Source organism: Cyprinodon tularosa, unplaced genomic scaffold (assembly GCF_016077235.1).
Source record: "Cyprinodon tularosa strain WSP-4 unplaced genomic scaffold, ASM1607723v1 ctg1494, whole genome shotgun sequence".
Taxonomy (NCBI): domain Eukaryota; kingdom Metazoa; phylum Chordata; class Actinopteri; order Cyprinodontiformes; family Cyprinodontidae; genus Cyprinodon; species Cyprinodon tularosa.
In genome coordinates this window covers 1-14,033 of record NW_024038325.1, presented here as the reverse complement: position 1 = coordinate 14,033, position 14,033 = coordinate 1, and the positions used below count along the sequence as shown (strand labels likewise).

Sequence of the window (14,033 nt, the reverse complement as noted above, 5' to 3'; positions counted from 1 at the left end):
CCTCGAGACCGAAACAGCTCCAAAATTGGCTTTGATGACCTGGATAACTGGTTTTCATTAAAGTCTCCACAAACAATGACAGGGTGACAGTCTAACATCTCGAGGGCATCCAGAAGGCTTACCAGATTTTGAAGGAATGGTTTTAGGCTGTAGTCAGGTGGTCTGTACACAGCTGCAATCACTGCACTGAAGGGAGCCTCAACCTTCAAAGCAACATACTCAAGATCAATCACATTGGTCAAATACTGTCTTTCACGCACCTGAAAGTTGTTTCTCACATAAACAGCAACCCCACCACCACCTTTGCTGGCCATCTGAGGAAAGTTAGTGTAGGATGCATGTCTGTTGCGTTTGAACATGTTGTAACCATCCAGATGAAGATCGTCTGCAACAAAAGAGCCTTTCAGATGAGTTTCAGTAAAACACAACACGTCTGCCAGACACAACTCATGATGTTTCTGAATGTCATCAATGTGAGCTTGAAGTCCCTCTGTGTTGTGATGAACAAGGGTAAGAGTGTCAGACCTGTCTACTAGTTCCTTAACCAGAAGAAGAGGCATCATGTGATCCATGTTGGCTTGTTTCATCGTCTGGAGAGCTGTAGAGACTTCAGGATTGGCAAATATTTTCCTTTCATTCAAGTCCAGTAGATACAGCCCACTGAGAGACGTCACCCTGCTAAGAGCTACATAAGCCATACCTGGTTCAAAGATTTTCTGCAGTGACACCACAGCCGCATGTGTTGTGAGGCCCTGGGTTTTATGAACAGTGCACGCGAAAGCCAGCTTCACTGGAAATTGTCTACGTACCACTCCGTTCTTTAGATTCTCCTCTGCTCTCTCGACGTAAACCAGATTGGCAGTTTCTGCAGGTCCACTTTGGTTTCTGGTCACACCTTTCTGATGATCCATTGTCAGGCCCAGCTTAGAGATGCTTTGATCACCCTCAGAAGTGACAAAAGATGTTAGTGTACCAAAGGCACCATTAACCAGACCATTTTGTACATCAATGTTTCTAGTGAGCATAACGCGTGAGCTTTCGGCTAATTTCAGAGTGTCAGCCAAATCATTTCTGCCTCCCTTGCATGGTTTTTCTCTCCGTACCATTCTGCCTGTACGTGGATCTTTCTGAAAGTCATCTGCATCAATAGTGATTATGTTGGAATGTAACAAAGCCAGTGTTGCAGAGTTGTGTTCGTCAACCAACTTATTAGTAGGAAAAATATGCAGTACCTCAGTGGGACAAAGGGCTGGTTCTGTAATCCGCTGTGACAACAAATCTCTGTCAGCCTGGGACAGCTCATCAGTCTTTTCTTTCACTCGAATCCTGTTCAGCATCTCTGCAAAGACAACATCATCTTTCTGTCTCATTATCTCAGTCAGAGTGACCATCTGAAAATGCTCCTGCCACAGGTCAATGTCAGTCGGATCGTGTACACAGAGAGGCTTAGACTGTCGCACAGGAGGTAACTGAAAGAAGTCCCCGACAGCCAAAACGGACATCCCGCCAAACGGTCTCTGATTACCTTTGATCTGTTTCAGTCGTGCATCCACATAAGCAAAGAGGGGCTTAGAAACCATTGAGATCTCATCAATAATGATGATTTGGGCGTTGAAAAGTTCCGACCTGAGTTCATCCAGCTGGTTACCAAGTCCTTGAATCGGTGGCTTCAGACTGCGTGGGAGCTTCAGTAAAGAGTGAAGTGTTGTTCCACAGATGTTGAAAGCTGCAGTTCCAGTAAAAGCTGTTAGCAAAACAGTTGGACTAGAAATATCAGCCTCCTCTGAAAGTACCTGCAACTTGTTCAGTATCTTACGGGCCTCTGAGTAGATGCATCGGATAAGTTGTGACTTCCCCACTCCGCCGCCTCCGGACACAAATAGGTGAAAAGCATCGGGGTTCTGACCATTCACAAGTTTAATGCACCAGTCTCTGATTGCATAGAACACACAGGCCTGCTTCTGGTTCAGGTTCTGATACATCTGTCTCAGTACAGCAGGATCCATAGCTGGGGGTTCCTTAAAGGCTCTCATTTCTGTGGTAGGAGCAGACTGAGGACAAAAGTCTGGTACATTTTCCTGTTCATTGTCTGGCTCTGGCGGCTGAAGTTCATCATCACACTGCAACCTCACAACTTCGGATTCAGGGGCAAGATTACACCATTCATCGATCACAAGATCTCTGTTATCCTCAAACTCCTCGAGAGCTTTCTCAATATCCTCAGTGTTTTTCTCATATTTGTCTCTGTTTCTTTCAACAATGCTTCTCACACTCTCAGGATTGTTTGAACCTGGTAGTTGGACATAGGCAGAGTTGTAAAAGGATGCATAGGTTGGAAAATGCACGCTTCGAATTTCAAATTCAGATCTGTGAGGAAGGTACACTCTCAGTAATCTGGCATAAAATTGCTCAGGATCTTTTTCCTTTGAACAGTTGTAATATCTGATGACGGAGGGCTTATCATTTTTCCGCCTCTGGACAAATCCAAGCTGATTGAGAAGAGGTAAGACACCATCAGTGTTGACCTTGTCTGAACTCACAAACCTGCAGGTAGCTGCAAAATCAGCTAAACACATCTCCTCATACTCGGATGTCTCAGGTCTGGCTTTGTATTTATCACTCAAACTGCTCATCCAGACATTGCTAGAATCCGGTGGCATGTCCTCCAAGAATGACATGGGGCGACTCATTTTCACAGGATTGTCATCGGTAGGGATGAAGACGACACTGCGGGAACACCTTTTCATCTTTAGTCCACATGCACGAGCCACACACTCCTGAGCACTTACCTCTCTCTTTTTTGAGTAAGCCTGCATGACAGCTCTCATCTCATCACACTCGTTAACTCTGTCCATGTCTGAGCTGGCGATGACTGTTTTCAGGTACTCTGATAGACCACTTTCCCTCTTGGTGATGTATTTTGTCAGATACTGAATACACGAGTAAGCATTCAGTATGTAAGACACATCGATGTTAGCGTCCCAGGCTTTGAGCAGATGCGGGTTGTACCCATTTATCCAGCAGTCTTTGGGATCACGCTTCAGGTAGATTGCAGTTTTTTTGCTCATACGGTGAAGGCAACTTTCATACTCCGCAAGTGTCAACTCGCATCGAGAAAGGATCTGCTCTAAACTCATGGACGCCACTTCGGGTTCATTCAGCAGCTGCATCAGAGGTCTTAGTTTGTTCTTTGCACTTTCAGTGTCATCTTCCTCTTCCTCCTCCCCAATGGCTCTGGAGATCATTGTTCGTGTACAAGGGGGCTTTGGAAAACCAAACCGACAACCAGAGTTCACACTCTTGAAACAAGACCTTGTGTGGTTCCTACTGTGTTTTTGAAGTTCATTGACTTTCTGATAAAGTTCAGGTTGTGTGTCAGGGTCAGGAAGTTGTGCTGAGATGTATTTGTCAACAAAATCGCACACAGTTTGATCAGCTGACTTCTCCAACTCAGGAGCGCCCTCAACCCAAACCAGACCATGGATGTGTGGGCTTCCTCTGTGCTGAAACTCCACTCTGTGGAAAAAATCAACCACTCTCCCCAAAGGCTGAGCATCTGACAGCAGCAAGTCTCTGTAAAGCGCCTCAACTCGCTTATCAAACATACGCATGCAAGTGACAGGATTAGATCGCAGAATCTCAGACTTTGCAGTCCAATCAAGAGCCGCAAAATCAACCTCCTCACCTTGTTGTCTCTTTATTGCTTCAATGACTTCAGGCCATCGGAACTCAGCAGCTGAAAAAGTGAGGAAAAATGTAGGATTTCCCAGTGCTCTGATCATGGCAAACAGATCCTTTCTGGTTTTCTCCCAGAAAGCTGGAGTGCCTCTGAGTGGCTGCATGAATCTGACTGCATCTTTATTTCTCACCAGTTTCTCAACCTCGTGTTTGTCCTGTAACATGCTTGAGGTTATTCTGCGCCCATCTCTGGTCTTAGTTTTACCTTTTCTTAGCTGTATGGTCATGCTGTTGTTAGCCAGATTTACCTCGGTTACAAACTGTGCAAAGAACAAGTAGTTTGGGTCTCTGGCAAACCGATCGTCTGTATGAAAAAGACGAGACTTGAAATATCCACTTGGTGTGACTTTAAGAAGTCTCTTTTGGTCTAGAGTATTCTCGCCAGTCGGAAACTGTACGGGAAATGACATCGATTCCAAATTTGGGGTCTTGAAAAAACTGACTGGATTATTTCTTTCTGCAGGGGCCACACAATAAGCACCATCAGAGAAACAGAGAATTTCTTCTGATATGTCAAGAGGCTGAAGGCATGACTCTAGAGCAAATCCTCCATTGGGCATATCTCCCTCTTTTCCATCATTTTGTGGTTGCTGTGGTTGCTCACATTCACTGTCCTGATCATTTTCAGGCTCATTTTCTCTCTCACACTGAGCGTTTCTCTCAAAAATGTCAATTTCCATGAGATCTTCCTCACCATAGTCATCGTCCTCCATGCTTACATCACTGTCATCATCCTCATCATCTGGAAGTGTGGGGTCACACAGCTCAGCTTCATCCCTGATAGTTATGTCTTTATACTCTGGATGAATCTGCTTCAGTTTCAGTAATGCAGAGATTAGTTTAGGCCACTGTACTGTCTGAAAAAGTGAATGACCTCTAAAACTCAGACGCCGCTTTAGCTTCACTCTCAACACCTGAGACTCGCTCCTCAGTCTGGGTAAAGCATGAACAGTTTCTTCAACCTCTGATGGAACACACACAACATTTCCTCTTATCAGTCGTTGTCTACCTTTCGGGAGAGGGACTATCTTTGCAAACGGTATAACTTTAGAAATAAGGTGCCTTTCTAGGATATTTAAATCTGAAAGAACACAGGGAATCTCTGCCAACCATAATTTGTTTGCTGCTGCTAGGCGTGGCATGCATCCTTTCTTCAGATGATTGTGGCAGGTGTGACAAATCCACTCTTTCCTTCTCTCATCAGGAACTGAGCACCGTTCATTTCTGCAGCCTTCATCACAAACATGGACATACTTCCCTGTCAAGCACCGCTCAACCACATCTGGCTTTTTGACATAACTTGACCTTCTGCAGACTACTACTTGGTTGGGAAATGAGGCCTTATGACACACAGTGCAGACATAAGTGGGACCAGCCTTTACATTTAATTTGAAAACTGAAACAGCATCATTGATCAGTCTGATCTCAGGTGTGTCATTTTGTAGAACCTGTGTTCCACTGTCTTCTGTTTGTCTCTGAGGGCATCTTTTCATCTGCCTGTACTTTCTTTTTACATTTAATGCCATTCTGATTTTATGCATAGCACAGAATGACTTATTATTATGGTACCTGTTTTTCATCACTTGTCTCAGATTCTTGTGGCGGAACCTAAATTCTTTGTTTTTTGCATAACGCTCTGTAATATAAGATCTTTGTCTCTGTCTGAATCTTGGGTCTTTCCTGTACTGAGTATGTATATAATCCTTTTGCTTTTGCTGAAACCTTGGATCATTGTTGTATAAATTACGTATGTAATCCTTTTGCTTTTGCTGAAACCTTGGATCATTGTTGTATAAATTACGTATGTAATCCTTTTGCTTTTGCTGAAACCTTGGATCATTGTTGTATAAATTACGTATGTAATCCTTTTGCTGAAACCTTGGATCATTGTTATATAAATTACGTATGTAATCCTTTTGCTTTTGCTGAAACCTTGGATCATTGTTGTATAAATTACGTATGTAATCCTTTTGCTTTTGCTGAAACCTTGGATCATTGTTATATAAATTACGTATGTAATCCTTTTGCCTTTGCTGAAACCTTGGGTCATTCTTGTACAAATTTCGAATATACAATATTTTTTTCTCTCTAAACTCAGCAACCTGTCTATAGCTCTGTCTTTCTTTTAATTTCTGATTCTCTTGTCTTTTTCTATATTTTTCTGTTCTAATTAATCTACTCTTGGCCCTTTTTCTACTCTTTTTACTGTATTTTGACAGTTTGACAGAAGATATTCCTGTAAGTACACTTGTTGCTTCTTGCTCAACACTGGTATGAAGGACAGACATGTTTTCTTCTGTCACAGTTGACATAAAACTGACCTCAGATATGCATTGGGCTGCATCATCTGAAACACCACTTACACCAGGGTTCATGACTTCAACTGCAGAGTTTGACTCGCATGCAGGGAAATTACGTGTTGGGTGTGTTGATTCAGCCTCTTGTTGAACTGCATCTATATCCATTGACATCTCAGGTAAAACATTCTTAGACTGATTGCCAACTGTCTGTGAATCCAACTCACCAATAGCTTCAAACGACAGAGTAGAAGTAGTAGCTGTGTCTGAAACATCTCTCCTGTTGTGTGCATCCTCTGTGTTAAATGACAGGGGCTGGAGTTCATAAAAACAAGATGACTGAACACCTAACGATGTGAAGCATAGCTTGATTCTGTCAATCATGTCACTCAAACAGTTAAATTTTAGCATCACAGCAGTACCACGGTCTAAGAAACCAGATGTTACCCATGTTCCATATTTGTTTCTTGAGTGTGGGTCAAAGTATCCATACTGACCAGACCTGCTTCTGAAAACTGCAATGCATAACCCTGACATGATCAGCAGTGCATAACATACATCTGATGACAGACAACTTAGTCCTTGTTCCAGACTCCGGTACAGCTGACATCCTCCAAACGTTCCACAAACAGGGGCTCGAGACTTGTCCACCTGATACTTTGACCTGCGTGCAGTAACTTCATTCGGCAGCTCATCGGTTGCCAAATGCGTGCTTTTAGTAAACGTTTTTCTTGCTTCTTTGTAGACAATATCCCCTTTATCCAAAACCAAGTCAAGTTCTGATCTGCTGATACTTTCATTCTCATGAAAAAATGCCAGAAAAACCAAACTATTGGCCACACACTGTTTGTTCCTGGATTTTCCATACTTCAATGAAGCCTGGCTGCGTGATGCACAGACATGTGTCACTGATGGCTGAGATTCTGCAATCACTCTGTGTTCATGAGATGGTCCAGCTGCAACAACTCCTGTTTTTAATACATCAGCATAAGACATCTGTGGTACTCTTTGTTTTACCTGTCCTGCATGCAAAGCCTTTGTAACAGAAGCTCTATCAGAAAATGAAGCTACACTAGATGAACTGCTGAGACTGCAATTTACCTGCTGTCCATTATAAGAATTTCCAGGTCTGTCATGTTCTGTGTCCACAGCATCAGTATATGCCTTCTGAAACACTGGGTTGCTGTTCTGAAAAGTGGTACCTTTTCCTTGACCATGCTGAGACTCTCTCTGACGTCTAAGCTTCTGAGCCTGAGAACGTTGACTCTTTCTAGGCATTGTTGCAAACGTCAAGATAATGTTCAAATACACCAACTCAATTTGGCTTATAGTTTGTTTCAGAGCAGAAACTTCTTATCCAGATATGCAATAAACAGAGTAAATATTCACCTGTTCTCTAAATTACTGTTAATGTCTAACAAGAAACAGAATAAATGTATATGGTGGATTTTACTTTTTTTTTTATTATTATACTGGAATGTAGATCAGAAGCACAGCAGCAGCAGCAGAGGGATGGTCAGGATCAAACTTAGAAATATTTTATTAATTATAATACTGTATATTCTCAAAATGTTCTGAAATGTTCTGAAATCAATCTCTCAAAATGTTCTGAAATTTTCTGAAATCAATCTCTCAAAATGTTCTGAAATTTTCTGAAATCAATCTGAAAAGTCTGAAAAGTCTGAAAAGTTCTGAGAACCATAAAATACAGAGCCAAGAATAAATGTCTGAAAAACAGTTCCAGAAATATTGATCTGATAAACAGAGCCAAGAATAAATGTCTGAAAAACAGTTCCAGAAATATTGATCTGATAAACAGAGCCAAGAATAAATGTCTGAAAAACAGTTCCAGAAATATTGATCTGATAAACAGAGCCAAGAATAAATGTCTGAAAAACAGTTCCAGAAATATTGATCTGATAAACAGAGTCAAGAATAAATGTCTGAAAAACAGTTCCAGAAATATTGATCTGATAAATGGAAAGGATACGTCCACTGGCAGGAGGCCAGTCCACAGAACACCTGAAAGACACAAAAGAGAACATTCATCAGAGACCTCTAATAAGATAACTCAGTGAAGCACCTTCTTGCTCAAATGCCATCTTAAAGTTACAAACCTGAAAACATGTAAAGGTAGTATCATGTATAAACTGTTTTGTAATTTTTGAAAGCAATGCTTGTGAACAGGTGCTTATGTGGGGATCAATATAAACATCTGTTCTGGTCCTCTCTACATCCAATTTTTGAAGAGGTCTTTTCACTGTATGAGGTTGGGTTAGCCAAGTCAGCAATTCTGATGAATCTTCCAAAACATTAATTAAAATGTGAAACTCTCCTTTACTTAGTAATGAAAAGACTGGACCTCATCTAGAAAAAATAATTTTACCTGCTAAGCAGGAGTTCTGGTTGAGTTCCCTGTAGGTGTGAGAGAAGAAACTGATTAGAAAACCATCAGAAAATGCTGTGCTCTTCCTGTAACCGCTAAAACTAGACTGATCTTTGTTGAACTTTTGGATCTAGATTTTTTTCTTAAACCTACCGTTTTAAATGGCACAAAAAGTCTCTCTACAACTGAAAGTGAATGTTTATAACGGCTCTTTGAGTGAGTTATGGCCAACGTTACACTTTTTTTGCGGTTTCTGTTAACAGTTAACATTACCTAACGGTTATATCGATCCTATCACTTGTTCAACACCCCAATTTTTTTTACTTAAACCAACCGTTTTATATTAGAAATCAATCAATCTGATTTTCCGTTTATGGCAAAAGAAAAAAAGAAGTTGTTCTGATAAAGTACAGAGAAAAAAAAGGTACATAAAATAAGCAGGAACCTTCCAATGAGTGATGAATGTACTGGAGAGCTCTAAAAAGAAATCCAAAGCAGGAGACCCGGTCCAGTTCTCTCTGGAAACAAGAGGAAAAGGGGTTTATTAGTGACTGATCCAAAGACCATCACAAATGCAGCACATGTAGATCCAGAAAACATTTCACACACTCCTACACACCCAGCGTAAAGAAAAAAAAAAGAAAAAAAAGGGGGTTCTGTTCAACCGACCAGTGGCTATTAGCTGATGGGAGCTGGATCATTTTGGACAGTCAATCTCATCTTCTTTTTTTTTTCATTTCATAAAAAAAAAAAAAAAGTTTCAACTATCCAAAAACTTTCACTCAACTTTATGAATGTGTCCCACTTGTGGTAGATTATTCACAAAGAATAAAAATTTGGTATCTTTAGGTTCAAAGCTTGCAATGTGGTAAAAGGACAAAAACTTAAAGGGGGGTGAATACTTTTGCAAGTAAATGCATATGAATAATAGGGGTCAAGATCTGTAACTTCCAGGTTTAGCAGCCCTGAAGGCAGCTGTCAGCACTACAATATAGCTAAATCATCCCGTCTCACCTGTCTTCTGGTTCTGACCTAAAAACCCATTATACAGATATACGGGGGGGGGTTAAAGGAACTAATGTTTGGACTCCAGGTACAGATACTTTTGATAAAGAAATCTGTTGTATATTTCTTGCATGTTCTGACTGGGGTCTAAACATGCAGCAACCCTACACTCAAGTGATGGATGTGTATAAGGAACTATATATGACTACTAGGGGGCCAAGACCAATAACTTCCAGGTTTAGCAGCCCTGAAGGCAGCTGCCAGCACTACAATATAGCTAAATCATCCCGTCTCACCTGTCTTCTGGTTCTGACCTGAAAACCCATTATACAGATATACGGGGGGGTTAAAGGAACTAATGTTTGGACTCCAGGTACAGATACTTTTGATAAAGAAATCTGTTGTATATTTCTTGCATGTTCTGACTGGGGTCTAAACATGCAGCAAACCTACACTCAAGTGATGGATGTATTTGAGAGCTCTGAAAAAAAAATCCTCTCACCAGCAAAGTAGGAGTTCTGGTCCAGTTCCGTCTGGAAACAGAAGAGAGTTTATTAGTCACAGATCTTAAGATGACCAGATCTCAGAACACATACATCCTCTAAGATTTTTCATTAGTGCTTCCACAGCTAATACTGCAAATAATTTTAAAAATTAAAGGTGCAGCAGGAGATCTTTTCTGACCCATTTTTACCACGTGGCTTAAAGATCTCCCCACAGCAGTGAAATAGAAGCTCTGGAAGTCAAACTAAAATAAATGGTCCCCGCTACAGTGAGAAATCAATGAATAACCCCAGCCAATCACAAAAGACAGCTTGTTGTACCCGATTGGTTCCATAACACTTTAATCATGGTTGTCTGCTTGTCCCCCCCCCCCCCCCCCCCCCCCGTGTGCGTACCCTGACACATGAACGAATCGACCCCCCAATGCTCGTGCAAGATGTCATGGCTGGATGCTAGCCACTCTTATGCTAAGTTCACCCCTAAAGCAGCAAGAGTAGCATAAATGCACGTGCTGCTTCATTTTTGATACTTGTACAAGTTTAGCACCGATGCCCGGCTGGGGGGGACTAATGTTTGGACTCCAGGTACAGATACTTTTGATAAAGAAATCTGTTGTATATTATATGACCACTAGGGGGCCAAGACCAATAACTTCCAGGTTTAGCAGCCCTGAAGGGTGCTGCCAGCACAACATTTTAGCTAAATAATAATCCAGTCTCTCTCTGTCTTCTGGTTCTGACATCAGAATATTTTGCATCTACGTCAGAGAATCAGAAAAATGTCTGATCTGGAAAGTGTTAGACATGTTTGGTTGGCAAACGGCAGCCGTTAGCAGAGTGGACCACTGTGGTTTAAGGGTAACTCAAATGGACATAAAGTGGTGCCCTGGGCCCTGTGACTCCTGAGGTGGAACCAACCATCTCAAGCTACATAGTTTGGAGTAGCCTATATGGTGCATTGAAATCACCACTGAATACTGACCTGAAAACCATTATACAGCTCTTAGATTAAGCTGATGAGGTAAAAATGCTGCAGCTTTGCTGTGAAGTCATTAGATTTTGTTAAAGACATATTTTTACTTCATTGCTATGGGCTAAAACCTAAAAAAATCTCATCTCTTGGCTTCACAAACCAAATAATTCCTAGTACAACAAGCTTTTTTCAAGGTGATCTGCTATTGAGTTGAGCAAATGGGTGCTTTTAAAAATTATTCATTTAATTTAATTTAAACCGTTTAGATTGTCAAAATACTAATAGAGAGTTAACTATTTTAATAGAGAATTGTGTTAATTCAGAGCAAGACAAGATGGGCAGGGACTCTGACTTTGAATGGACTCAGAGGTTCTGCTGAGGATCAAACATGGCAGTCATCACATCTCATCATCTGCAGCAGTTGTTTCACGGGTTATAAGATGCTAACTTCATCTACAGCTGTCTACAGTAATCCAGGAACTCAGTACATCACCATAAAACAAAATAACTTACCAGTCAGAGCGATAGATCACAGCAATGTGAGGTTAGCCTACAAGAAATCAGGAAAACAACAGTTCAGTGTTCACCATCAACCCAGAAAGATTAAGAGAGGCACTACAGAGGCTGCGGGTTCTACAGTCTGAGCTTCTAAAGTGAAGCTTTGGATCAGAATCCATTTAGGAAAACATCAGCTTATTCATAATATTTTGTTAGGACAAACTAATCTGAGGAAAACAAACAATGTGACTTTTAGCACAGAATACACGCGTGTCCACCAGGAACCAAACAAATTACACATAATAAATTACACGTTTGGAGCACTGACAGTGGCTAATTTTAGACTTAGAGGTAAATAAGATCAGTGGCTAAGATTGTTTTTACATCTAAGTAACCGGATCACAGATCAATTGGTGCCCCTGGCCCTTTTTCGTTAATATATTTCTCTTGTCATCAGGTTGTAAACAATTATCTTTGCTAAACAATTTTCCACAGATATCCCCATCTAAGGACAAAAAGCATACATCAAAGAAAATAGGCCTTATTTTCAAAGCTATAAATACAAAATAAAATGTTGGATTTTTAAAAATGACCAATTTTCTTATGCTGATATTGATCATAAATGTTATCCTTTATCCAGAAACTGGACTGAGAAAAGAATGGCTCTTTGCAGACCCCTGTTCTAGGCCAACATCACAGTTCTAAAAGGTTCTTACCAGCCACAGAAGAGGTCAGCAGGTTTTTTTCAGTCTGAGAAAAAAAAACAAGTTTATTAGTTATTGTACTACAAAGACTGTATAATTATTCTAAGCAGTTTCTCTTAAATATTTATGTTATAATGATTAGGGCTGGAACACATTAATCCTAATTATTAAAATATTCATAAACTAATTTAGTAATCAATTAATCATTAACTGGATAACAGAGACTCTAAAAATGGCTATGGCAACAGGATAATAAAAGCGAACATATTCTGTCGAAAGGTTTCAGGATTTTAAGTTAATTTATGCGTCAATAAACTGTTTCAGAGGAGTGATCATTGCGCTCTGTCATCAGCAATGTGTCTGTGTTTGATTAATACTTTGTAATAAATAAATGAATAAAGCACAATCATACTCAGTTTTGCTCCCACTCTATTTTTAAATATGCAGTAGAGGTATTTAAACATAGTAGAGGACACGCATCTGTATATAAAACCCGCGCCCTATAATCCAGTGCGCCTTATGTGTGTGTTAAATACAGTAATGGCACACATAACTGAGTAACTTTTAGTACGGTGCGCCTTATGATCGTGAAAACACGGTAGTCAAACATACTGGGACAACTTCTTATACATCGATGGTCCAGCTTAGCTGTCAATTCATCAAATTAATACAACATATTACTTGGTCTGATGTGGGAAACGTTTTCTGAATCTGCATTGAAAACATATGACTATAAACAAGCTGTTAAAAACAGTTAGCCACAGCCGCTAACAACCGTGTACTTAGAGACATAGAGCCGTTTTCAGTTTTATCAAACATAAGGTATATAAAACCCGCGCCCTATAATCCGGTGCGCCTTATGTGTGTGTTAAATATAGTAATAGCACATATAACTGAGTAACTTTTAGTACGGTGCGCCTTATGATCGTGAAAATACGGTAGTCACAGATACTGGGACAACTTCTTATACATCGATGGTCCAGCTTAGCTGTCAATTCATCAAATTAATACAACATATTACTCGGTCTCATGTGGAAAACGTTTTCTTAATCTGCATTGAAAACATATGACTATAAACAAGCTGTTAAAAACAGTTAGCCACAGCCGCTAACGTCTGCCAACAAGAACCGTGTACTTAGAGACATAGAGCCGTTTTCAGTTTTATCAAACATAAGTTAAATATAAAATCATATTTATTTTTAACAACCTATTTGTTTCAAAAGACGTAGCTCTGTATATAGCAAATGTATTCCACTGCTTATATTAATGTTATATGAGACAGCGCGACCATAGCTACATACCACTTCCGATGAAAGAGCCGAATGGAAGATTCCGGGAGATGGGACAGGAAATGGAAAAGGAAGAGACATTCAAGAACAGTCGAAAATTTCAATTTCAGTGCAGCATTCGTATTTAATTAAGATTTTTTAAATATAATTTTTTTATATAGGTATAACATTTGAGTACAGATTATATATGAAATTTTATATTCTAAATAATTTAACTGATTAAATTCTGTAGCTGAGAATTATTCATTTGAACAGTCAAAAATCATTCCTACACAAATCTCAAAACACTGTGTTCCTTTTTTTACTGCTTCTCCTGATTTAAAGTTGAGCAGCATTGTTGTTAAATGTTTTACAATAAAACGTTTATTTCATCTTTGCAATGAGAATAAAACAAAAGCTGGCAAATACCTTGCCACCTGTGAGAGGGAGTTTACAAATGTCACCAGACTTATACACGTGAATGCCTCATTAAACGAGAACTAGTTTTGGCTCTGGTAAAAATAAATGTCTCGGGCATTATATATTTAATATAATATATGTCATTCTTGCAGTTTTTATTTCAGGAAAGATAGGGGAACGATGTACCAGAACTGTATGCCAAATTAAGGGCCATTACAAACCGCAAAGTTCGGAGGATGAT

General features: G+C 40.0%; 1 protein-coding gene and 1 long non-coding RNA gene across 4 annotated transcripts; both read right to left on the bottom strand.

Moving 5' to 3' along the window:
- Positions 1–127: 127 nt before the first annotated feature.
- Positions 128–5,312, bottom strand: LOC119779572. The gene is made up of 2 exons (XM_038279248.1): positions 810–5,312; positions 128–385 (listed from the first exon to the last, which is right to left on the bottom strand). The coding sequence occupies exons 1-2, from the start codon at positions 5,277–5,279 to the stop codon at positions 275–277; spliced, it is 4,581 nt and encodes a 1,526-aa protein (XP_038135176.1). The 5' UTR covers positions 5,280–5,312; the 3' UTR covers positions 128–274.
- Positions 5,313–7,603: 2,291 nt separating this feature from the next.
- Positions 7,604–13,902, bottom strand: LOC119779577. Of its 3 annotated transcripts, none has more exons than XR_005280252.1 (8): positions 13,406–13,902; positions 12,117–12,150; positions 11,416–11,452; positions 9,929–9,959; positions 8,867–8,939; positions 8,422–8,450; positions 8,026–8,057; positions 7,604–7,951 (listed from the first exon to the last, which is right to left on the bottom strand). It is a non-coding gene; the product is annotated as an uncharacterized LOC119779577 (long non-coding RNA). The 3 variants fall into 3 exon arrangements; XR_005280253.1 differs by having other exon boundaries at positions 7,604–8,057; positions 13,406–13,407; positions 13,802–13,902; XR_005280251.1 differs by having other exon boundaries at positions 7,604–8,057.
- Positions 13,903–14,033: the final 131 nt, after the last annotated feature.

What these genes read in the sequence shown, in the direction of transcription:
- LOC119779572 (XM_038279248.1), bottom strand. Translation starts at nt 5,279, where the DNA reads ATGCATAAAATCAGAATGGCATTAAATGTAAAAAGAAAGTACAGGCAG. An exon ending in AGAATCTAAAGAACGGAGTG is followed by an intron (nt 386 to 809) that starts GTACGTAGACAA and finishes CTTTTGTTGCAG; the next exon opens with ACGATCTTCATCTGGATGGT.